The sequence below is a fragment of the Mastigoproctus giganteus genome, chromosome 11 (assembly GCF_048544385.1).
Source record: "Mastigoproctus giganteus isolate SK-2022 chromosome 11, ASM4854438v1, whole genome shotgun sequence".
Lineage (NCBI taxonomy): Eukaryota > Metazoa > Arthropoda > Arachnida > Uropygi > Thelyphonidae > Mastigoproctus > Mastigoproctus giganteus.
In genome coordinates this window covers 82,016,511-82,040,741 of record NC_143585.1, presented here as the reverse complement: position 1 = coordinate 82,040,741, position 24,231 = coordinate 82,016,511, and the positions used below count along the sequence as shown (strand labels likewise).

The 24,231-nt window shown below is 34.9% G+C and overlaps 1 protein-coding gene across 1 annotated transcript in view; it reads left to right on the top strand.

Moving 5' to 3' along the window:
• LOC150078193 (G-patch domain and KOW motifs-containing protein-like) overlaps positions 1-24,231 on the top strand; it is a 167,089-nt gene that overhangs the window by 78,089 nt on the left and 64,769 nt on the right. The window contains exons 5-6 of the mRNA XM_090384635.1: positions 1,210-1,342; positions 3,649-3,823. Of these exons, the coding sequence (XP_090240761.1) occupies positions 1,210-1,342; positions 3,649-3,823 (308 nt within the window). The remainder of the gene's footprint in view (positions 1-1,209; positions 1,343-3,648; positions 3,824-24,231) is intronic.

The following is a 24,231-nucleotide window of genomic DNA, read 5'->3' as shown; positions in this document are numbered from 1 at the left end:
ATAGGCCAATCTCATTTACTAGCTGTGCTGCTTTTGGAAAAATAGTACACTGGAGGTTGATCTTAGAATCACAAAACAAGATTGAGCATCAGTATGGTTTTAGAAAGAACAGATTCACTTTAGATATCCATATCAGACATCTGAAACAAATTTGTAAAGAGAGAACATCTGGTATTGGTATTTCTAGATATTGAAAAGGCCTTTGATATCAAATGGAAATATGGTATTCTTCACGACTTTCATAATATAAGGCTTAAGAGGATACTTGCCACAACTGATCTAAAACTTCCTCCATATCAGAACTTTTAAGGTCCATTACCAAATCCTGTTATGCTCTCTTGCGTGTTCTAGTGAAGAATATCATGGGGGTCTGCTCTCGGTGCAATCTTATTTGTCATGGTGGAAACATACCTGTATGCAGATGACCTTACTGTCTCCTGTTTCGCTCAGAACATGAATACCATAGAAAGACAGATCCAGCTTGTGATAAGTAAGTTAGAATGTTGACTCTGCAAAATGGCTATTCAATTTTGAGCAAAAATCCACTTCCATCCATTTCTGAAAGTGATGTGTACTCCTGATCCCAAACATATGATAAAGAACAATCTGATTCCAGTTTCAAATACCATTAACTTTTTGAACTGATAATGGACAAACAACTTCAGGCATGTATGATGTCTGCACTACTTGCTTATAGAAACTCGATATCTTTTCATTAGTATTGGCAACATCATGGAGTGCAAACAGAGATTCAATATTACAATTATACAAAGCATTAATGAGATTGTGGATAGATTATGATTTCCCAGTATGTACCTTGGTTAGGAAGCATTTTACAATGTCTTAATGTCAGTCAATATATTGGATAATAATTGAGCTTTAGAGTTTGCGTATAGTGGAAATTAACCCCACAATATTTCTCAGGAGACAAACTGTCTTATATCTATGTGTCCAAAACTTGTACAAAAATACAAACTATTCCTATACATCCAGCTGGAAATATCTGAAGCTCTGTTAATTCTTTCCATGTGCTCATCATTTGGCAGACATGGTTGAAATGAATTCTGGGCTAATATTTGGTATATTGCGTATTTTGTAGTTATCAATTTCCAATGGCTTTCATGTGGGACTTAAAAGCCTCTGTTTTAAATAATTATGGCAAAAATATTATTTATTTTCATTTCTTTTATATTTTTCTCTGTTTAATAGGTTGAGGGATTGGATGTTGAAAATGCCAGAGTTTATGTAAAACTTATCAATACTGGACAAATTTTAAACCTGTCGGAACTTTTTGTACGAGTGGTTAGCCAGAAAGAAGTCAAGAAAGATGGTATATTAATAAGTAAGTGTTTTTTATATATTTTTATAGTAATTATTTTTTCAGATAGCTGGATAATGGTTAAGTTGGATAGCAAATTAATTGATGATATTGCTTCACAAGTATATTGATGTATACAAGGTGTCATTCAGCTTTCCAATCTGTGTTGAAAATTTTTTATGGCATGATGTAACAAACTTTGATCACTCATTCTGATTCCTAGTGGAACCTTCCCTCTTAACTTAGTGATATTTGAAGCCCAATAATAAGAAATTCTTACCTTCAAATAACTCTGCAGGAAAATGTCATTTGCATTGAGGCCATGCAGTGTTGCCAGATCTTGAAACAACAAGATTAGAAAACACATTACTTAAGACTTGAATAGTGGCATGAGAAGTGTGAGCTGTATGTAGTCTTGTTGGAAATAAAGTGCTGCTCTGGTCTAGTCTTAGGTCTTCATGACTCATTTTGTAAAAAAATTCTGCAATAAATTAATGTAGCACCCTACATTTGCTATTACCTTTAGATTTTCCTTTTTTTAGAAAATATAGTCCTTTGATTCTAAGTGTTACAACCCACTGTACTGCAACCTTTGGAATGTGTAATGGTTTTTTATGCTGGGATTTCTTTCAGACCAATTGGAATGATAGGAACAGCTGAAAGAGAGAGTTTTTTTATGATTGACTTCTGAATATCACTGAATTAAAAATTATAAGAGAAGATTCCACAAGAAATTGGGATGATTGATGAAAACTTGTAATATCATATCATATCATGGAAAATATTTGGCATAGATTAGAAAGCTGAGTGACTAATGGGGAGCACATTTACCTGAACTTGGTTTTTAAGGACTAAAATTGCAATATTTGTACTGTTAAAGTTCCCCCCCACCCACACACTAAATTATGTCAATTCGTTAAATTATATTTCAAAATATAATAATTACATCCTATATAATAAAATATATAGGATGTGGTGCTTCAATAATTTGCAGCACTACATATTATATATCCTGTAGTGGATGATTTTAGTATGTAAGAGAAGCCTTTGAAATTTCAAGAAAATGTTGCTTAACTTTTAATATTATTTTGAGAGGAGAAAATAAAATTAACTTTGTTGAGAAGAATAAAACTGTAACATCTAATAATATATTTGAATTGTTTATTTTAGTTTTATTCTAACCAATAAATATTGTATTAAACACTGAATATTAAGATAATGCTCTTTTTCAAAATTCTTACCCATTGCCAACTGCAAGACTTGAAAATACTGAAATCTTTTCGTAAGGCTTAGTTCTTGTATATTGGAGCACTTTAAAAAGAGTTAGCCTGATATTGTAATATTTTTAAATTAAACAGCACATCTCAAAAGAGGAGTATTTGCTATTTATTAAAAGGTGGATGTTACCATCACAATTGCTGCCTTTTCAGGACAGTGGGCACCAGTTACTTCAAGCCTGACAAAACAGTCATAAAAGAAATTATTGTATAACCGATTCTGTGTAGTGTTTAAAACCTACACTTTAAAGAAAGCTGCTTTTTGGCTTACATGATATGTTAAACTGGTTAAACTTAGGAATATTAGCATAATGATGTCCTCTTTAGCACTTCTGATCTGATACAGACTAAAGAATTAAAAAGATTAAGATGTTTATACACAGACTTTTCATTGCCACTTTGTCACTGAACTCTACCTATTAGAATTAGGTAGATTAGTTACTTGAATTCTTCATCCATTGCTTCAACCTTTTTGAGCAAATACTGAAATTCTTTAAAATTTAATGTTGCTGTTCAGATGGTTTCAGTTTTGTCCTACTCTTTAGCTGCAGATGTCTATAACATGTGCATGCGTGCGTGTGCGCGTGCACACACACACACACACATTTTATGTAAAAAAGTTATAAAATTGTGACATCAAGGTTATGATTTCTTGTTGTTTTTAATAAAATGTCAGTTTTATTCTCAAAAAAATTTGTTGCTGTGATAAAAAAAATTAATATTATTTTATCATTTTCTCATGCAGTTAGTCATATATTGTTTTAAGGTTTGATTTTCTAGGAAATAAGGCTAATTTTATAGATATAATTCGATTTGAAAATGAAATTGACATTCTAAAGAAGGTTTTAATTCAAATTTAGTTGATGATCTAAATTTGACTTAAAGCTAAAATCATCAAACAAAAATAATTAAAAAGAAGTAGAGAAAATTTCAGCAATAAATAACAGTGATCATTTTGTATAATATAATGAGAATATGGGGAGGACTCTAAGTTACTTAAAAAGAACATAATAATCCTGGGTTTCAACAAAAGAAAAAGTATTTTTGCTTTAGATAAGGAAACATATATGGAGGGCTGCAAAAGGGAAGAAAAAAAAAGGGAGAGAGAAATGTCTAAAGAAAAAAGTCACACAGCAAGATCTGAAAAGTGTTCCAAAAGAAAGGATGTGTTTAAAGATCCCACAGATTTAGAGAGCCATGTAAAAAAGACATGCAAAGATGACTTCGAGTAAGTCAGTTTTTGTTAATGTTATTTAATGTTTATTATATTTTTTCTTTACTTAAAAGAGAAATTAGAAATTATTAAAGAATATTAGATGATTTTATATCATAAACATCCAGTATAGTGGATTTTTTTTTTTTTTTTTTTTAATATTATACAAAATATTTAAAGGTGGTCTAGAGGTCATTCTTAAATCTTCATTCTCCAAAAATACTGCCATATGTTGCACATATATTTATATTACATTGATATTTATATAGTGAATTATCTTGTAAGATATTTTGCATCTTATCTCTCTCTCTCTCTCTCTCTCTCTCTCTCTCTCTCTCTCTCTCTCTCTTTGTGTGTGTGTGTGTGTGTGTGTGTGTGTGTGTGTGTGTGTGTGTGTGTGTGTGTGTGTGTGTGTGTGTGTGTGTGTGTGTGTGTGTTATTCATGCCCAATTTGCATGTTCAGTGGGCTTAAAGTACTCAGATTACACATAGGAAAACCATACCCCTTCTGTTTAGGTTGGCTTGCTACTCAGTTGATATAGATGAACAGTGCACTATTGAGTCAGTTTGGTGTGACAAGCACTGCGAAAGCAAAAATACGAGTAGGAATGTGTTAGAAGCCTAATGACTTGAATGAGTCATTAGACCTATAATATAATTAGGCCTTAGCCATAATTATGAGAGCATCCTTGGACTCAGGGGAGGTTCCCACAGACTAGAGATGTGCAAATGTATCCCCAATTCACAAAGGGGGATCGAAGGGTGACACGAGTAATTACAGACCAGTTAGTTTAACTTCTGTTCCGGGGAAAATAATGGAGTCACTGGTTAAAGATGCATTGCAGGTTCATCTAGACAAGACTGCAGCAATAATTCAGACACAGCATGGGTTTGTTAAGGGAAAGTCTTGTCTGACAAATTTGATAGGATATTATGATGTGGTTATAAAGGAACTGGATGCAAAAAATAATTTTGATTTCATATATTTGGATTTCTGGAAAGCTTTTGACACTGTTGCGCATGGAAGACTATTGCACAAATTGGAGCAGAATGGTATTAAGGGTAAGTTGCTACAATGGATAAAAGGATGGTTAAGTGGGAGAATACAGAGGGTGGTAATCAATGGGTGCTGCTCTTCGTGGATAAATGTTATTAGTGGAGTCCCACAGGGTTCGGTGTTGGGTCCATTGTTATTTTGTATATTTATCAATGATATTGATGAAGGTATAACAGGCTTAGTGTCGAAGTTTGCAGATGATACAAAAGTTGGCAGAGTTGTTAATGATAGCAATGGCAGTGTGCTACAGCAACAGGATCTAGATAATTTGGGCAGATGGGCTAAGAAGTGGCAACTGAAGTTTAACCTTGACAAATGTAAGTACTGCATATGGGTAGAGGTAACCCCAGAGAAACGTACCAACTGTGTGGTACTACACTTAAGGTGGTAGAAAAGGAAAAAGACCTGGGAGTAATTGTGCAGTCAGATATGAAGTTTTCTGAGCAATGCAGACAGCCTGCCAGGGCGGGTCATGGGGTTTTGTCAATGATATATAGGAATTTTGCTAGCAGGAAAAGGAGGTGATTGTCCCTCTGTATAAGGCAATGGTCAGGCCACGCCTTGAGTACTGCGTACAGGTCTGGAGGCCTCATTTTAGGAAGGATGTAGATTTGCTTGAGTGTGTACAGAGAAGGGCAACAAGATTGGTGAGGGGAATGAAGGGATCCTCTTACCAAGAGAGGCTTAAGTTCTGCAAATTGCAGTGGCTGGAAACTAGGCACCTGCGCGGTGATCTGATTGAGGTGTATAAGGCCTTGAAGGGGAACAGGTATCCTGTGTGTTATCAGACACTCAGCCTAATACACTGATGGATTCAATATATCTCTATTACAGAAGATTTAGGAGAAGTCCGGTTGGCCTGCCTCCCTTAAATCCACTCATGCACACCTTCTCGATGGTAAGCCTGTTACGTCACTTAGGTGGCAACGAACGTGTAGAGTGGTTCTCTTCAAGATGCCTGGTCAGCATGAAGAGGAAGAGACCAAACCCTCCAGCATATGACAGCATGACAAAACAAATGGCCCTCAGTCCCCAGCGGCTTTCACTTACCCTCTTACAGCAGCGAGAGGACCAGAGTGGAAGCAGAGGTTGCTAAGAATCTCTGGGTACGACCAGTCTGCCATGCACGGAAACTGAATTTGGCCTGTTACAACGTAAGATCGCTCATCGGTGAAGACAGGATATTAGAGCTGGAAAAGGAATTGGAATATCATCGGTTTGGCTGAAACAAGAAGAAGAAATGAATCACTTATAAGTTTATCAAGTGGAAATCTGCTGTACACCAATGGAAATAGTGAAAGGGGTGAAGGTGGAGTTGGGTTTCTGGTCCATAAAGATTTTAAAAACAACATTTTGGAATTCAAAAGTACATCACCAAGGGTATCAAGACTAATACTCAAGATTTCTAAGAGGTACAAGCTAAAGATTATAATGATTTATGCACCAACATCGAGCCATGATGATGAAGAGTTTGAAGAAATGTACACCGAAATTTAGAGTCTTCTAGATGAGCAGAAAACCCACTACACTATACTTAAGAGGGACTTCAATGCTAAGGTTGGAAAAAGGCAAAACAGTGCAGAAAGGGGAACTATAGGAAATTTTGGAGTTGGTGAAAGAAATGAAAGAGGTGAAAGACGTGGAATTTGCAGAATCTCAAGGACAGTCAGTAATGAACACTTTTTTCAAGAAAAGGGTGAACAGAAAGTGGACATTGAAGAGTCCAAATGGATTAACTACTAATGAAATCGATTTCATCCTCACTAACAGAAGATATATTGTGAATGATGTTACCGTCCTGAATAAGGTAAATGTTGAAAGTGATCACAGACTGGTAAGATGTACACTTGATATAGATGTAGGAAAGGAAAGGAAAAAACTGACTCGAGTAAATAATACAAAGGTCTTTGAGATAACAGAAGAGGAGAAAAAGCAGTATGTACTGGAACTTAAGAACATGTTTGAGCTTCTGCAGACTGCCCAGGACCAAGATATCGACGAGAAATATTACAACTTTCTGAAAGTGATAAAGCCCAAGAAACCTACAGGGAAAAAGAAATCCAAAGAAGAAAAAATTAGTCAAGAAACACTTGTCATGATGAACCAAAGACGACAAATGAAAAGCAAGAAAAACACTGACAGGGAGAAAATTGAGTATACTGAGTTATGCAAAGCCATTAGAAAGAGACTCAGAGAGGACATAAGAAGATTTAACACAAGAAAAGGTGAATACGCATTAAGGGAAAACAAAGGATTTAAATCAGCAGCCATGAGCAGTAATACAGAAAGACAAATGATACTGAAACTAAAGAATAGCGATGGTGTACTTATAAACAGCAGAGAAGGCATAATTCAAATAGCAGAAGACTACTATAGAGAATTATACAAGGAGCGAGGGAATGATGCCAGTAGTGGGGAAGATGGATTGCAAATTACCAACACGTATGACATACCCGATATTCTTCCTGATGAGGTAGAACATGCGTTGAAGAAAGTGAAGAATCAGAAAGCCCCGGGGGAAGATGAAGTTACTGTAGAGTTGTTAAAATTGGGAGGAAGAGACATAACACAAAAACTGGCAAGGCTCTTCACAAAGTGCATTAGAAAAGGTGTGATGCCTATTGCAGTGGAATAATGCAATCATAGTTTTGCTGCATAAGAAAGGAGATAAATTGGAAATTATAGACCAATTAGCTTGTTGTCCCACATCTACAAGTTCACAAGGGTCATTACTAACAGATTTGAAAGAATACTTGATGAGAATCAACTGAAAGAGCAAGCTGGCTTTAGGACAGGATTCTCAACTATGGATCACCTTCACATAATATCACAGCTAATGGAGAAAGCAAATGAATATAAAACACCATTATGCCTGGCATTTGTGGATTATGAAAAGGCATTTGACTCCATACAGCATAAGGCAATGTTTTGGACACTGCAAAGACAAGGCATAGACACCCCATATATTATGATTTTTAAGAAAATATATGAGAGTGCTACCTCCTTTATTAGACTAGACAAAGACTGTGGGAAATTTAAAATTGAGAAAGGAGTTCGACAAGGAGACACAATATCTCTGAAGCTATTTACTGCTGCCCTTGAGGAAGCTTTCAGAAGATTTGACTGGTCACAGAAAGGAGTCAATGTCAAGGGAGAGTACCTAAACCATTTACGATTTGCAGATGACATTGTGGTCATAAGCCACGATCCCAAAGAATTAGAGGAAAATCTTAAGTTATTCACAATTAGTAAAGACTTTGGACTAAAGATGAATACGGTTGAAACAAAAGTAATGATGAACAAGTATGCCACAGAAAGGGACATATTGATTGAAGGAGCAGTAATCGAAAAGGTGGAGTCATATATTTATCTGGGACAAGTTATTAGCTGTAATAATGATAAATGGCTGGAAGTCAAGAGAAGAATAAATTTTGGATGGATTGCATTCAGGAAATATAGTCACATACTGAAGAGCAATATCCCTGTTTATGTGAAATGTAAAGTAATGAACCAATGTATACTCCCCACCATGACTTATGGAAGTGAAACTTGGGCACTCACCAAGAAGCTGAGAACTACACAGCGAAGAATCGAACGAATTATATTGGGAATCAGACTGTTAGATAAGAAGAGAAACACATGGATTAGGCAGCAAACTCAAGTAAAGGACATTCTTATCAAAACTAAAGAACTAAAATGGTCTTGGGCAGGACACATAGCTCGAAGACATGACAGATGGACTAAGAAAATAACAGAATGGTACCCAAGAGGAGCTAGAAGAAAACCTGGAAGACAACAGCGGAGATGGATAGATGAAATTCATGAGTTTATGGGTAGAAAATGGATGGCCATTGCACAAAACAGAAGGAACTGGAAAGTTGCTGGAGAGGCCTTCATCCTGCAGTGGATTGAAAATGGCTGATGATGATGAAAATGTCATGTTGTGTGAAACCGTGTTATATGGGACTAAGAAAACGTACAAAAAGGAAGGGGATTATGTTCCAAAAGTTAGCAAAAATACACTATTTCGTTAACAAAACTAACAAAAATATGCCATTCTCGATTTCGTGTATCTGCTGCTCTCTTTAAAAAATCAGTAATCTGTGTTCGTTTGCTTAATAAATCTTTGTGAATTTCATCATACAGAACTAAGCATTTTTGAAGCTCCTTTTTGAACTTTGGGCTCCTTTCATTCAAGAATCTACATTCAAAAAATAAGATTCTAATTGCTCGGCTAACTTTGCCTTTTAGTATAAAATTTTGAAGTTTAGAATTTTCATGTGTACTATCATCCTCAGAATTGATTTAGTTTTACCTCAAATGCCATTTCCACCAAATCTGCTTCTCCAGCCTCTTTTTCTGCCAGTAATTCTTTAATGTCTTCAGTAATCATATCTTTATTTATTTCTTTAGGAACATCAGTGACTAAGGCCATGTTACTCTGTGTATATTGTCTATAAATTGCATGTGTCCTGAGGTTAATTTTCTAGTTTGCTGGATGAAAACCATGCTACCCTCGCCTGAGCTCTACTAACTCAGCCATGTTGTGAAAACGACCCATAAAAATTTTTATGGGTCGTTTTCACAATTCGAATTCAAACTCAGGTCTTTTCCACCTGGTGTGGGGAGGAGGGCGATTCTATCAACTGTGCTACCTGGAGGGCTTCAGTAGTCATATCATCAAAACCTACCCCTCGTACTGACGTAGCAAGTTCTACTATTGCACCGATTCCATTTTCTGCCAGTTCAACCATATTTCCTGAATGAACCGACTCTGGCCATACATTTTTCCACATGAATTTAATGTTGATTGTTTTACTTCTTTCAGCGATAAAGCTATGATTCTGATGCGGTCCACAAATGAGATATGTTTCTATACCTCCATTACTTCAATAGATTTGGAATAAATTTTTTCCAAAATCCATTGTAACGATTTTATGATGTAATGAGTTTTAAAGGTGGATTATAATGCCTTGATCTAATGACTGAATTATAGAAGTTTTATTAACCTAGTACAACTGTGGTGGCAGGAACATAACTTCAACGTTTGTATGACTTAAATCTTTTGGATGGCCTGGTGTGCTATCCTTATAATAAAACTTTGAAATCTAGATTTTTCCACACGTTCGATAGCACAGGTTGTAACACAAGGATTGCCCAACAAAATAAAATACAGGGATTTCTCAATAATTTTTTTTTGACTCAGTCAACAGCGGGAATTCAAAAAGAGTGGAAATGTTGAAAAATTACATCCAACATAATAGTAGGATTTACCCCACACAAAAGCTCAAAAATACCCTGTTGGGCAAGGTTTAATCTCTTCTCGGCCTTTTGGCTAAGATCAAAGTGTAATGCGAGGTTTACCGAAATTCTCTAACTGTGTTATGTAAGTACCATGTTGTGTGAGGATTGCTGCAATTTATCAATTGTGTTAGAGTGAAACCATGTTGTAGAAGTACCATGTTATATGGGGGTTGCCTGTAGTCAATCCTCATATAGTTGAAATTATCATCATAAGATAGGCTGTGAAGACTACTTTTATGCTCCAAATCCTTTATATATGGGTCCAGAGGATTATGGAGCACACTGAAATTACCTTGCCTTTAGACCATAGCAGATATACTTTGATTACTCTCCTAAGATCTGGAATGTCAGAAAGGTTAAATGCAATTACTTTTAGCAGTAACAAACAAATAAAAATATGTTGAAAGTCCTTCAGGAATTTAGTTTGTATATTCAACAGTATAACCTCAGTCAGTTTTAAAACAGTCCCCACTGATCTCAAAGAATTCCTTCAGAAGGAGAACTGAGTAGTCAGTCCTGAGTAGTTGTCATCATAAAATAGGCTTTGAAGACTACCTTTATTCTCCAAATCTAGACCAGCAGTTTCTAAACTACTGAGATCTACGGACCCTTTCAAAAATCAAAAAAAAGTTTGCGGGCCCCCTTCAAAAATAAAAAAAGTTTGCAGAACCTACATCTATATATATATATATATATATATGTGTGTGTGTCAAACAACTTGACGTTATTATTATTTTTACATAGAATGAATAATTTGAAATATGTATACAATTAAAGGTAAAAAAATAATAAAAATAAAGATATAAAATAAATTACATATATAACAAATACAATTAACACTTCAACTAAATATGTTCATATTTATAATTTTTTGTATAAATTTAACTAATGAGAAGGATGATGCTGTTTAAAGAAACCAGTTCCAAAATATTGGCTCAATGGTATTAACTTGTACTCTCAAACCAGGTTCTAAGTTTAACTAATCCTGTATTTTGATTTTGTGTATAAGAGAGCAGAGGATGTCTTTTCACACAAATATGTTGTGGGAAAGAGTATTGAATGTTTGAGTCGCTTCAGTCTGCAAGTCACAGAATAACTCTGCAAGCTGTTTTCTATTAGCTGACCACGTCAAGGATTCAAATATGCACTGGTGGTGGGGATTGAACTCCCTCTGTTAGGGAAGTGACTTGTATATACTAATCGTATTGAAAATAAGTAATGGTCTATATTGAAACTCATTGTGATTCTATCAGTATATTTTTAAAAAAAAAAAATGCATTACTTGATAGCTTCTGAACATTTCGTGGATCCTCTGGAACTGGTCTACAGACTTCCAGGAGTCCGTTAACCTTAGTTTGGGAAATGCGGCTTTAGACCATAAGGGATATACTTTGATTACTCTCCTAAGGTCTGGGAGGCAAAAAAAGTTAAAAGGAAGTAATTTTAGTGGTACACAACTAATAAAAATTTGTTGAAAGTTCTTCAGGCAGTTAGTGTGTATATTCTTTGGGGCAGGTAACACCCTGTAACCTAACCATTCGTTAGAGATATAGGCAGAAGTGATTGTCTGATTAAACAGGATAACTAGAGTATCGAGCACCCAGTAACTAGTCATTGTATCGTGAACTAGAACTTTTGTCCTCTCCCACAAAACTTCTGTTGGTAACTTATCATATTATAATACTGTTCAAAAAACATTTTGTTCATACTTCTCTAACAGAAGTTGCAAATTCTAAAGGAAATTACCACTGATTTCAAAAATACCAAGATTGTATCTGTCATGCCTCTCTTGAAAAGTATACTGAAATTTTAGTAATTAACAACTAGTTTGAAATATCATAACTATAATATATATTCTATCTTAAAAATGAGTCTTATTCATTTTAAAATACTTTAATCAAACATATAATGTACTACATATATTCTGTTTTTTTGTAAATGTTTACCACCCAGAGAGTTTTTTGTATAGTCCATTTTGCTTTCTCTTTTAAGAAACCATCAATCTCCCATTATGTCAGTATCCCAGCAACCTTGGTACAGCTTTTCCATTGTAGATATGTCCCTGTGAAAGCATTCCCCTTTGCTCATCATTAACATCTCCCAAATTTTGAGGGAAAGTCTGAGTTGGGAATGAAGAAGATGAAATTTCAAAGACATTCAGCAACCCATATCTTTATAACATTGCAGTAAGTTGACATCAGAGATTCATAATTACCTTATTTCATTCTTCCAAGAAATCCATGTACATCTTCAAACAATTGCCACACTGCTAGTCAGTATCCTGTAGCTTTGGTTCAAATACATCATCTTTGAAGAACTTCTTTATTTGAGGTTTCTTCATTTATTATCACTGAAAATTCCTTATTTCAGTTTTCATTTGTGAAATTGTGAAACACTTTCCTTAGATAGCAGAATTCACTTTCTTCTTTATCCAGAGCAATAACAAAATTCTTCATTAATCCAAGCTTTATATGCAAAGGTGAAAGAACTTTTTTTTTTTTTTTTTTTGTTTAGCTAGTGGAACACATTTTACATTATTTCTCTCTGGTAAAAATTCCTCTTTTTCACTACTACACAATATAATGCTTCTCTGTTGTACAGCTGTCACAAACATAAACAACAGCATTTTGTGAAAACTTACTGTAGACCATTGAGTAATCCAATTACCTTAATTCAACAGTGGTGGCACCCAAAATGTAGCAAAAATGGTCAGGTCACTTAACAGGTGCCTAATTTTTTGAAAATGTTTTTTTTTTTTTTTTAAATTTATTTGTACTTATTATATGTACTTTGAGTTTTTGTTATCAGTCATCCACATGTAGCCGAAATTGTCAAGGTGATTCATATGCTCCTTTTCTTCTGCCTAAACATTTTAACAATACAAAATTTAAAAAAAATACAGAAGAAATAAATAATATGCAGTAGGTAAGCAGATAAACTGTACATGGACTCACACTACAGCTCTCTTCTTTACTGAAAGAGAGATGGGGAAGAGGGATGTTGTCTGGCAGTATCAGAGTTTCTCCTAACTCCACGATGTTTTTCTGTGACACAATATTCTGTGAAGGCCAGATTGTGTAAGTTGCGTGTCGTTTGTGTATGTAATGCAGGGCTGGTATGTTTTTCATCTGGCCACTTAGCCATGAGGCCCATGGAATACTGCTGACCTCTAGTTACGGTCCATTGGTGCGGGGAGCCGGGCCAAGTAAATAGGGCAGTTTTGTGGTAGGCTGTCCCCAGAGTGACCTGAACTTTGGGGAGATCCAAAAAAATCAGATTTTTATTGAAATAGAGTGCAGGGGGGATAGGTTTAGGGTTGGGAGGTGGAAAGGCTAGAATATACAGGTGGATTGGAGGACAAGTCACCCATCAGGCAAAACAAATATAGGGGTCCCCTAGGATAGGAGTAAAAGGGCAAAGTACCTTACATAAAAAAGAAAAAAAGATAAGGTGTACATGTACTCATATTACAACTGTCTTTCCATTACCGAAAGAGAAAAAGAAGCGGGACAGAAAAAGTTTAACATGTTATCCCTTATTGCTCATTTTGAAGCTAGTAAAAGAAACGTGGAACATGGCTGAAAACAATAAGAACAATTGTAACTGATGAACACAAATATAAATGTTCTGAAAAATTAGCAGGTACCAATGACACAATTAAATGTTTGTGAACCTGAGAAAATATTTTGCCAGAAGTGAACTTATTATTGATTTTATTTGAGATGAGGAAGCTAAGGGAATTAATGTAATTTCCATTTTTATAAAGAAGACTTAAGAGTATTTGAAACATTTTCAAGGTAGTCAAAGAAAATTGCAGGTAGTATTTTCCACAATAAGGGCTTGTTCAAAAATGTAAATTAAATATTGATAAGATTGCTATTGGAATATTGTGTTCAGATCTGTAGGCCGCATCTAAAGAAAACATTGAGCTCCTTGAAAGGTCCAAAGATGGACAGTTCATTTGCAAAGAAACTACAAAGGTATTGTTACAGAGAGGGGGAAGGGAGGATTAGGCATAATTTTGGAGGAATCTGATTGAGATTTGTTTATATTTATGTCCCCAAAAAATCTGGGGACATAAATATAAACTGGAATAGAACACTTATCTGAAATAGTTGGAATGGAGGGTTTTTCAGATCATTGGGGTTTATTTTTATTTTTTGAACAGTCAAGTCTTATGTGTTCTATCTACATATAAAAGGGAAGTGAAGAAAATTAATGAGAGAAAATTACAGTAAATTATATATATATAATTTACTGTAATTTTATATATATATATATATATATACTATCATTGAATTATATTAAATAAAGTTAAATTATAATAAAATGAATAAATAATTAAGCATTCATTAGAGGCAGCGACATGCAATTCCTCCATATGAAGCTGAAATACATCCATTATTTTAAATTAAATAAAACATAAGCCAGTAGTATGGCAAAAACTGTAGAGCGAAAATTAACATAAAAATAACCCAAATAAACAATCGAACGAAAAGAAAGAATAGATATAAATAGTAGCCCAGAAACCCTAGTATAATTTCGATCTTTAAATCCAATTAAAAAAAACTATACAAATTTTAGGATAATGCCAATTAGTTATTAATTTAGCGGTACCCCCCCGAGAGGTACCAGTTCCGAAAGACGTGAAATATCACCCAAAGAGGGTTAAAGGAACTACCAAACGATAACAAAATCAAAATAAACTAAAATAAAATAGACTGACCATCATGCCCCATATCGACAGAGGACCACGAGGCCAATAATGGTCATGGCCTCGTGGTCCTCTGTCGATATGGGACATGATGGTCAGTCTATTTTATTTTAGTTTATTTTGATTTTGTTATCGTTTGGTAGTTCCTTTAACCCTCTTTGGGTGATATTTCACGTCTTTCGGAACTGGTACCTCTCGGGGGGGTACCGCTAAATTAATAACTAATTGGCATTATCCTAAAATTTGTATAGTTTTTTTTAATTGGATTTAAAGATCGAAATTATACTAGGGTTTCTGGGCTACTATTTATATCTATTCTTTCTTTTCGTTCGATTGTTTATTTGGGTTATTTTTATGTTAATTTTCGCTCTACAGTTTTTGCCATACTACTGGCTTATGTTTTATTTAATTTAAAATAATGGATATATATATATATATATATATATCATAGTGTCTTCTCTTCATTTTCGTAAAAAGTTTGGATGTGTCTGTACATAGCACAAAACAATTAGAAATGCCAAAATCAGAAAATAACCTAGAAGAAGAAATTTCCGTACAAGAATTAAATGAAATATTAACAAGTTTTAAGAACAAAAAATCACCACTAGAAGATGGTATCAACATAGAATTATTCAAATATACTGACTATACTTTAAAATTAAGACTTAAGAATTTCCTGAACCAAATATGGCATGGTGAAGCCCAACCAGAATCTTAGCCGAAAGTCATAGTCATTCCAATATATAAAAAAAGGCAATTGCAAAGACAATAAATTACAGAGGAATAAGTCTCCTTAATAATAGCTACAAAATATTTGCAAAAATAACAAAAAAAAAAAAAACAAACAAAAAAACAAACTAGAGAGGTACTAAAGTGATAAAATTAGAGAAGAACAAAATGGATTTAGGAAAGTTAGATCTTGTGCAGATGGGTTTTTCCTCTGAAATTACTAATTGAAAAACACAAGGAGTTTAATAGACAAACACACATAGCATTCATTGATTATAAGAAAGCCTTTGATCTTATGGAAAGAAATAAACTTTTAGAAATACTAGCTGATGACTAAACTCCCATTCAAATAATAGTCACAATCTATAATGTATATATAGACAGAATTCAATCATAGTTAAATTGGGAACAGAAATATCAAACTGGAAACCAATAAATTGTAGCATCTGACGAGATTGTCCCCTGTCTCAGCTAAATTTCAACATATACATCAATGTCATTGTCAGACACTGAAGTATTACATTCCAAAATGGTAATCACCTTAACACTTTACTATGTGCTGACAACCAAGTGCTCCTGGTTAATAATGAAGATGAGTTACACCATTGTACTGCAAAAAAATTTAACATGGAAATATCAACTGCAAAAACAAAAATCATGGCTTTTCAAGGAAAGGAACCCATCCAAAGTGAAATTTGTATGGCAATACAGTTCTTGAACAAGTAAATTGATTTTAAATATCTTGTGTACAGCCTGACTTATGAAAAAGAAAACAGTATTAGTAACAAAATTCAACACTATGACAGAACACTTAGAATAATCAATCGAGTTTTTAATCCAACAAAAATGCAGAGATATACCGGAATAAAAGTATACAAGACAATTAGCCAGACCAATACTCATATATGGAAGTGAAGCCTGGACAATTAGAAAACAAGATGAATGCCGAATCACTTCAGCTGAAATGAAATTTATGAGAAAAACTACAGGATTTATGTTGGTAGACCACGTAAAAGACAAGAACATACTAAAAATAACATCCATAACTGAATACATCCAGCGGCACAGACAGAAATGGCTACAACATGTGAAAAGAATGGATAAAACCAGGATACCTTGTCAGACTCTCCAATGCATCCCTATAGGAAAAAAAAGTAAAAAAGTAAAGTGCAGCCATTATCAACCCACTGCAGCGTTGAATCCTCCTCAACAATTCATGCTGAGGGAAATGGACCATAATCTGCCACACTGGTCCAGTGCGGGTTGGCAGATCGACCGTATTCAGCAGTCAGGGGCTTGAACCCCTTTCTACTCAAAGAGCGTGTGCTACTGCACTCCCGCTCCTGCCCACTCGGCTACGGAGGCCCGTATATAGGAAAAAGAATGCCAGAAAAGCCAACCAACAAATGGCTGGAGATGATAACAGGCCAATTAGGCCTACTACCTTATAGGATGATGATATAAATTTTTATTTGCAGTAATCATGTCATCTTGTTTTGTTCTTTAATGTCTTATGTTATATAATGTTATTTAATACCTCTTATCTGTAAACCCTTGGCTTTTTGGCCGTGAACAGAAAGTACAAAACTATCTATTTAACCTTTTAATCAGTTACAATCAAAGGCTGTTGCAATAAAAATTTTCTCTCTCTCTCATGTGATTGTAATTGTAGCTTTGCTTTTTTTTCTTCTTTTTCTTTTTTCAGAGTGAACTTTTTAGTCATCATATCAATGTGGTTCGGTACAGAAGTAAAGGATGAAGTTCATTCTGTGTGCATTATATAATGCAATCATTATTTTATTATATTCATTTGATAGTTTCTCTTCTTAAATATGCAACATGTTGGTTTCTTTGAGTGAAATTAAGGGAAGAAATAAAAACAACAAAAAAAAATTTGAAAATTTTTTTAGTAATTGAAATTCTAATACTGGGGAACTAACAAAGTGGCCAGCATGTTATTGATTACTGGAATAAATTGCATCACTGAGCGATTGATATTGAGAGTCTGCCAAAATTTAAAATACAACTTGATTGGTATCTTCTGAAGGTGGGAAGAGTATGAGTGGATAAGGTGGTTTTTTTTTTTTTTTTTTTAGCCGATTCAGCAAAAGAGATCATTGGTAATGCTCTGTGTTATTGTTAAACTAGTTTTAATTGGGTGTTTGTCTGAAAACTGAGTTTAGTGCACAAGTTTATGATCCCATGAACCACTTATAACATATGAGTTTATTTCTCCACATCCATCACACTTTTAAGGAACCAATTCATCCCAGAAGTTCTTTGTAGGATTGAGATAAGGGCTCTGAGCTGACCAGCCCATTACAGCACTAGCAGTACAACATAGAACATTGTTCTGCTGATACAGAGAGTCTGATGTGTTGCCGCAACATATGTATTGCATTATTGTCCAGGATGTCTCGACAGACCTAAACATTCATGATTTTATCCAAAACAACCACAATGGTTCCAGGCCACACCATAAAAAATAGTCCCCGAATTGTGCTGCTTCTTCCAAACCATGTCGGGATGATACAGTCAGGCAGGTAGTTTCTCTGGGCATCTGCTACACCTAGGCACAACCTTCAGACTGGTGTACCATGTATCATGACTCATCACTCCAAAAAACAGCATTCCATTGGTCTATCAGTGCTGACCTATGTACCAATCATCTCACTGAGAGTCTGTCTGTGTTGTGCTGTGAGCATTGTCAACTTTGGAGGTTTTCTAAATCATTTCAAGATGGTTTCAGCACTAGTTCACTTCCATTTATGGATATCACTTCACCATTTGTCAGCCTAGAGATCTTCAGTGCAGTTAATGTCACATTAATGTTATGTGGCATCCTGTGCTGCAAGTTTAACTCTGTTGATTTTAGCATCTTGCATTCACAGTAAGACTGTATTTATATACCTATGCAGTATATAGTATATAAATATTTATATATTTGTTATTAGACTATAAAATATTTGTTATTATTATTTAATTTTTGTCTGGTGCAGCAAAATCATGTGACGTCCTTGCACTATATGGCTAATGCTAATTAGAATTAGTAATTCTAATAATTATGAAGGTTGAAAAAATTTCTAATTTTTAGTCATTAACTCACAGTTAATGCAGAATTGTTATTTTAGAGGGTCACCTATGTTATGATCCACAACTATTGGGTTAACTTTAGCATATAGAAAACATAATGTTTCTGATCTGTTCATAAAGAGGGAACCCTAAACCTTACAATGAGCAGTTTTTACTTTATATTTAAAGAAAATGATTGATTATTTTATTAAATAGTTTTGTCTCTTCTATAAAATATTTAAGAGCAAAGGCCTCATGCTACGAGGTAGAATGACTAACGTATGGTTAGTGCAAAAGCATCATTTTAACGTAGCCATCTACCAAAGTAGTTAAATTAATTAATTAAATTGGCATCATTTTGGTTATATGTCATATTGTGAATGCCTTCACGAGTTGCCATGGTATTGTACTACCTCGAATAAGTAACACTTCACCAGTGGAGAAGACTACTGTTACTTATTCTCAGTGGATACCACCACCCAGGCGGCACCGTTTCAAAGCTTGTTGGCTTCTCCTTGGTGGGTGGGCAGGTACCATGGTGTTGCAATAGTGAAAACCCAGTTATGAAGTATAACTTCACAATATGAGAGATACCTGATGATGTGCAGTGATATAGACTATAAAATATTTAAGGGCAAAGGCCTCATGCTACAAGGTAGAATGACTAGCATATGGCTAGTGCAAAAGCATCATTTTAACTTAGCCATCTACCAAAGTAGTTAAATTAATTAAATTGGGTACCAAAATTATGTAAATTTGGGTGCATCATCTTGTCAGTGAGAGCAGCATAGTATACTATGCTGCTCCATGTAGTTAAGTAGACTCATTAAAACTGACACTTCAGCACCTTTTTCTTGTTCTGAAGTTTTGTTCATTAGAAAGAACAGAAAAATTCTTTTCTGTTTTATGTTTCATGTTAAATGGAATATTCTTTTCCATTTTAACTTATTGGATACACGTGAATCCAAATTTAAAAATCTTTAAAACAAGATAATAGGCTCAAAAACTCAAAAAAACTAGTTTTTTGAGCCTAAAATATACTGTTTTTATAGCCTATACAAAGATTGCACCCAAAATTAATAAAATAATTTTTATAAATTAAATTATTATAATAACATAAATTCCACACTAAAAAGTTATGAAATAAGTTTTGTTTTTTGTTATTATTTGTTATATGGTTTATTATTATTGTTATATATATAATATCAAAATTATAATTATTAAAGTTTAAATTAAAATTATTATCATTATAAATTATATATATATATGAGATAAAAAAGTAGTATGCCATGCTTTGGGAAATATAATATTTGTATTTTGCAACTTTCTAACAATGCATTGCATTACTTGATTAAGCATGCCATAGCAAAATGATTAGAATATATTAAAAATTAACAAATCAGTAAATCTAATTTATTTAATTATAATAATAATTAATAAATAAAGTGAACATATTGATATTTATATTTAATCTGAGATATTTTTATCCATTAAATCCACTTAAGTTGATCTTGTAGCAGCAAATTTCCATGTTTAAACCTGTAAATATAAAATATTAATAAAGTTAAATCAATATTTAATAAAACTTATATTTCAAAGAAATGTCAATAATTATTTAAGACCAGAGATAATATTTTACAGATCATGATTAAACTATTCTCATATTTTAATTATTTGTGTAATATTTTTTGTAATACATTAATAACTTTATTATTTTATATCTTATATATCCCATATAAATATGCAAAATATATTTCTTCCATAGATCTATCTCAACTTAATGCTACTTATGCTTGACCTCTAGCAAATAGTGATCGATCTAAATTAATAACAGCTTTATCAATGGTGGTATCTTGCAACTTATGAATTGTTATTTCCCAACAATGTGTAATTAGATTCATATACCATGATACAGTGCCAGAATTTCTAATGGCATCAGATTGAACAGTTATTATAGGTTCAATTATGAGTGCCAATTCCATTATCAAATTCAATTTCAATATTAGGCATTGAATGGGGATCAAGTTGCATTTTTTTGTCTAATATTACATTTTATCTCTTTTGTGCCAGTGTTACCATTTATCAATCCCTTTACAACATTCACATTCCGGTCAACCCTTTCCCACCTCTTCCATCACGCAGTATGACTGATGACTTTTGAGGTTATGATGAACATCATGGTGAGATCCAATCTTCATTACATTTTGAGGGTATAGCTCTAAAATAGCATTCGCAGGCCAGCCACAAGTTAGTACAGCGGACTGAACCTATTGGTAACTCTTTAGGAAGCTTCCAGATCAGCTAGTGTATAATCTTGCTACCTCTACTCTGCCAGATAGTGACTGGAGGGAGTCCAAGTAGTGTGTATGAGGGGATGGGGGGGCATTGTTGAGGCCACATTATGTCAAGGATCTGGATACATTCTTACCATGTGTACGCCATATTCAAAAATTTCATTAATTCATACAGCATGTCCCCTCACTTTTTCTTACTATTGAATACACCATGAATTGTCAAACTAATAGAGTAAGCTTATCTGCGAAAAGATCTAAACCTCCCAAACACTTCCTAGTTCATTTCACAAATATATGTGGTCTCAATTCTAATTTCAACGACGTCCATTTCCACTTGCAGTCTGCCAAACCCCATGTACTTTTTCTGACAGAATCTCAGTTATCGGTTGATTCAACTGCTGCTCATCTCAGTTGCCCAAATTATTCGATGTATGATTCCTTTTGCCTCAAAGGTGCTACTTGTGCATATGTCCATTCTGATATTCCCTGTCAGAGACTTGATAATTTAGAATCTCCTCTTTTCGCTTAAAATCTCTGTACCTCATTGTGTCAAATTCATCTGTTGTCTCTACCATTCTCCCAACTCCACTAATCACTTGGAGCTCTTTGACTTCCTCTCTTTGCAACTTGACTTTCTCCAGTCCAACTTTCCTAACAGTGAGGTAATTTTCCTTGGAGATTTTAATGTTCACAACTCCAGCTGGCTTCCATTTTCTAGTCACAATGACCCAGCTGGCTTCCGTTTTCTAGTCACACCGACCCAGCTGGTCGAGATGCTGAGGCTTTTGCAATTACTAATGACCTTGCACAGATTGTTCATTTACCTACAAGGATACCGGACAATCCTAACCATACAGCCATACAGCAAGGTTGATCTTTTTTCTCACAAACAACCCTTCTAAATACGTGGTCAAAGTGAGTGGTCCTTTAGGCACCTCAGATCACAACTTGGTGATTGTCTCTTCTCCAATGGAGCCAATATCTCATGGCTATTCCCAACCTCTCATTGTTTGGCATTGCAAGAATGCAAAATGGGATGACCTGCCAGATTTCTTTTCCTTGGTCGGATTACTGTTTCAAAACTTCTGATGTCAACGTTTGCTCAGATCGTGTCAGTGAAATTATTCTTGTAGGAATGGAATCCTTTATTCTACCCTCCACTTTAAAATTTCGTCCTTTATCTAAACCTTGGTTTTCCAAGAAATGTGCTAAGGCTGTTCAAGAGAAGAACGTTGCATATCGTAATTGGCTTGTTTCCAAGTCTTCAGTTTCATTTTCTGCCTACACCAAAGCTCGCAACAATTGTAAAGCAGTTATTAATCAGTCCAAACTAGATTTTGAACAGACTAAGGGTAGAAAATTCGCTTCTTGCTCTAATGGTAGCCGAGCATTCTGGTCTCTTGCCAAAGCTATTGGCTGCAACTTTTGCCCATCTCTGCTCCCACCTCTGTCAAACCAGATGGTTCTGTTGTCACTTCAGCCAAGGATAAAGCTGACTTGCTAACATCTCATTTTTATTCCAACTCATATTAATGAACTTAGTAAAACACCTCCCACCATTCCCAGCCACCCCATTCAATGCCTCCTGTGGTCTTCCATCAAAATGATTTCAGAAGGATTTTGACGAATCCTGATGCAAAGAAAGCTCCAGGTCCTGATGGTAATTCTCCACTTGTTCTCAAAACCTGTGCTCCTGAACCTACTCTTGTTCTTTGCTGCCTTTTTTCACTTTCTAATTCAAAAGGTGTAAATCCCTCCCATCCAATTATCATTCTATTGCAATTACTTCTACTCTTTCCAAAGTAATGAAGAAATCAATTAACCACCAACTTTTAAACTACCTAGAAACCTTCCGTCTGATCAATGATCTCCTGTATGGATTCCATCATTGTCGATCCACTGGTGATATTCTGGCTTATGTTACTCTTTTATGAAAAATTCAATGGAAAAGTATGCTGAAACACAAGCAGTTGCTCTTGACTTCTCAAAGGCTTTTGATCGTATCTGGCATAAAGGTCTTCTAACGAAGCTTCCATCTTATAGTTTGCCAACTGTTTTTTGTAATTGGCTATCCAGTTTTCTCTGTGATCGCTCACTGAGGGTGATAGTAGATGGCTCCTGTCTTTAACTTCTCCCCTAATGCTGGTGTCCCCCAAGGTTCAGTTCTTTCCCCCACTCTTTTCCTCTTGTATATTAATGACCTTCTTCCATTGACTGGAAATCCTATCCATAGTTTTGCTGATGATAGCACATTGCATTCCACTTTCCATTTTGAGAAACCTTGCCCTGTTCAATCAGCTTCAACTTCTTGAATATCCACTACCAATTCCTTGAATGCCGATCTCCAGGTAATTCTCCAGTGGGACAAAGACAACTTAGTTGATTTCAATCTTCTAAAACTGAGTCTTGTCTTATATCTCGCAAAAAGAATTCTTCTGCTCCTATGCTTATCTTTGGTGACACTCCAATTTCTAGGCAAAATGATATATCTCTTTTGGGGATTACACTGACTTCTAATCTCTCTTGGCACAAGCACATTACAAATATTGCTTCCTCTGCATCTAAAAAACTTGATTTTCTCTTTTGTTCTTGGCGTTACTTTTCTTCGAAACAGCTGTTCACTCTGTACAAATCGCAAATCTGCCCTACCATGGAATATTGTTCCCACATCTGGTGTGGTACCCCCAAAACATCTCTCAGGCTTCTAGAATCCATTCAGAAGAGGACAGTTAGGTTAATTAAGGACTCCTCTCTAACAGAGTCTCTCCACTTGGCTCGTAGACGTAATGTTGTTTCTGCTGCATGCCTTTTCTACAGATACTTTCATGGGCACTGTTCTTCTGAATTGGCGTCTATAATTCCCCTCTTTCTTTCAGAATAGTCCAAACACCTGCCGCCACCAGCCAACATCCATTTACTGGTCAACTTCAAACTCACAGAACCAACTTTTCATCTTCCTTTTTTATTCATTCAACTGCCGTTTTCTGGAACAACCTTCCTTCATACTTATTTCCTGAAAATTACAGTCTACAGAAGTTTAAATCTAATGTCAACAAATATCTTCTTTCATCCTCTCAACCTCCAACCCAGTTAGTTAGTTATTTGGTTTTTTTAGGAGCATTAGCAACTAAGGCCATATTGCTCCGGGATATGCGGTGGTTATTCCCTGAATGACCTTTCCGCATCCTCCGTATTTGGTGGTGACGGGCTCGAACCCCGGTCTAATCAAGAAGCGTGTGTTACGCACTGCTGC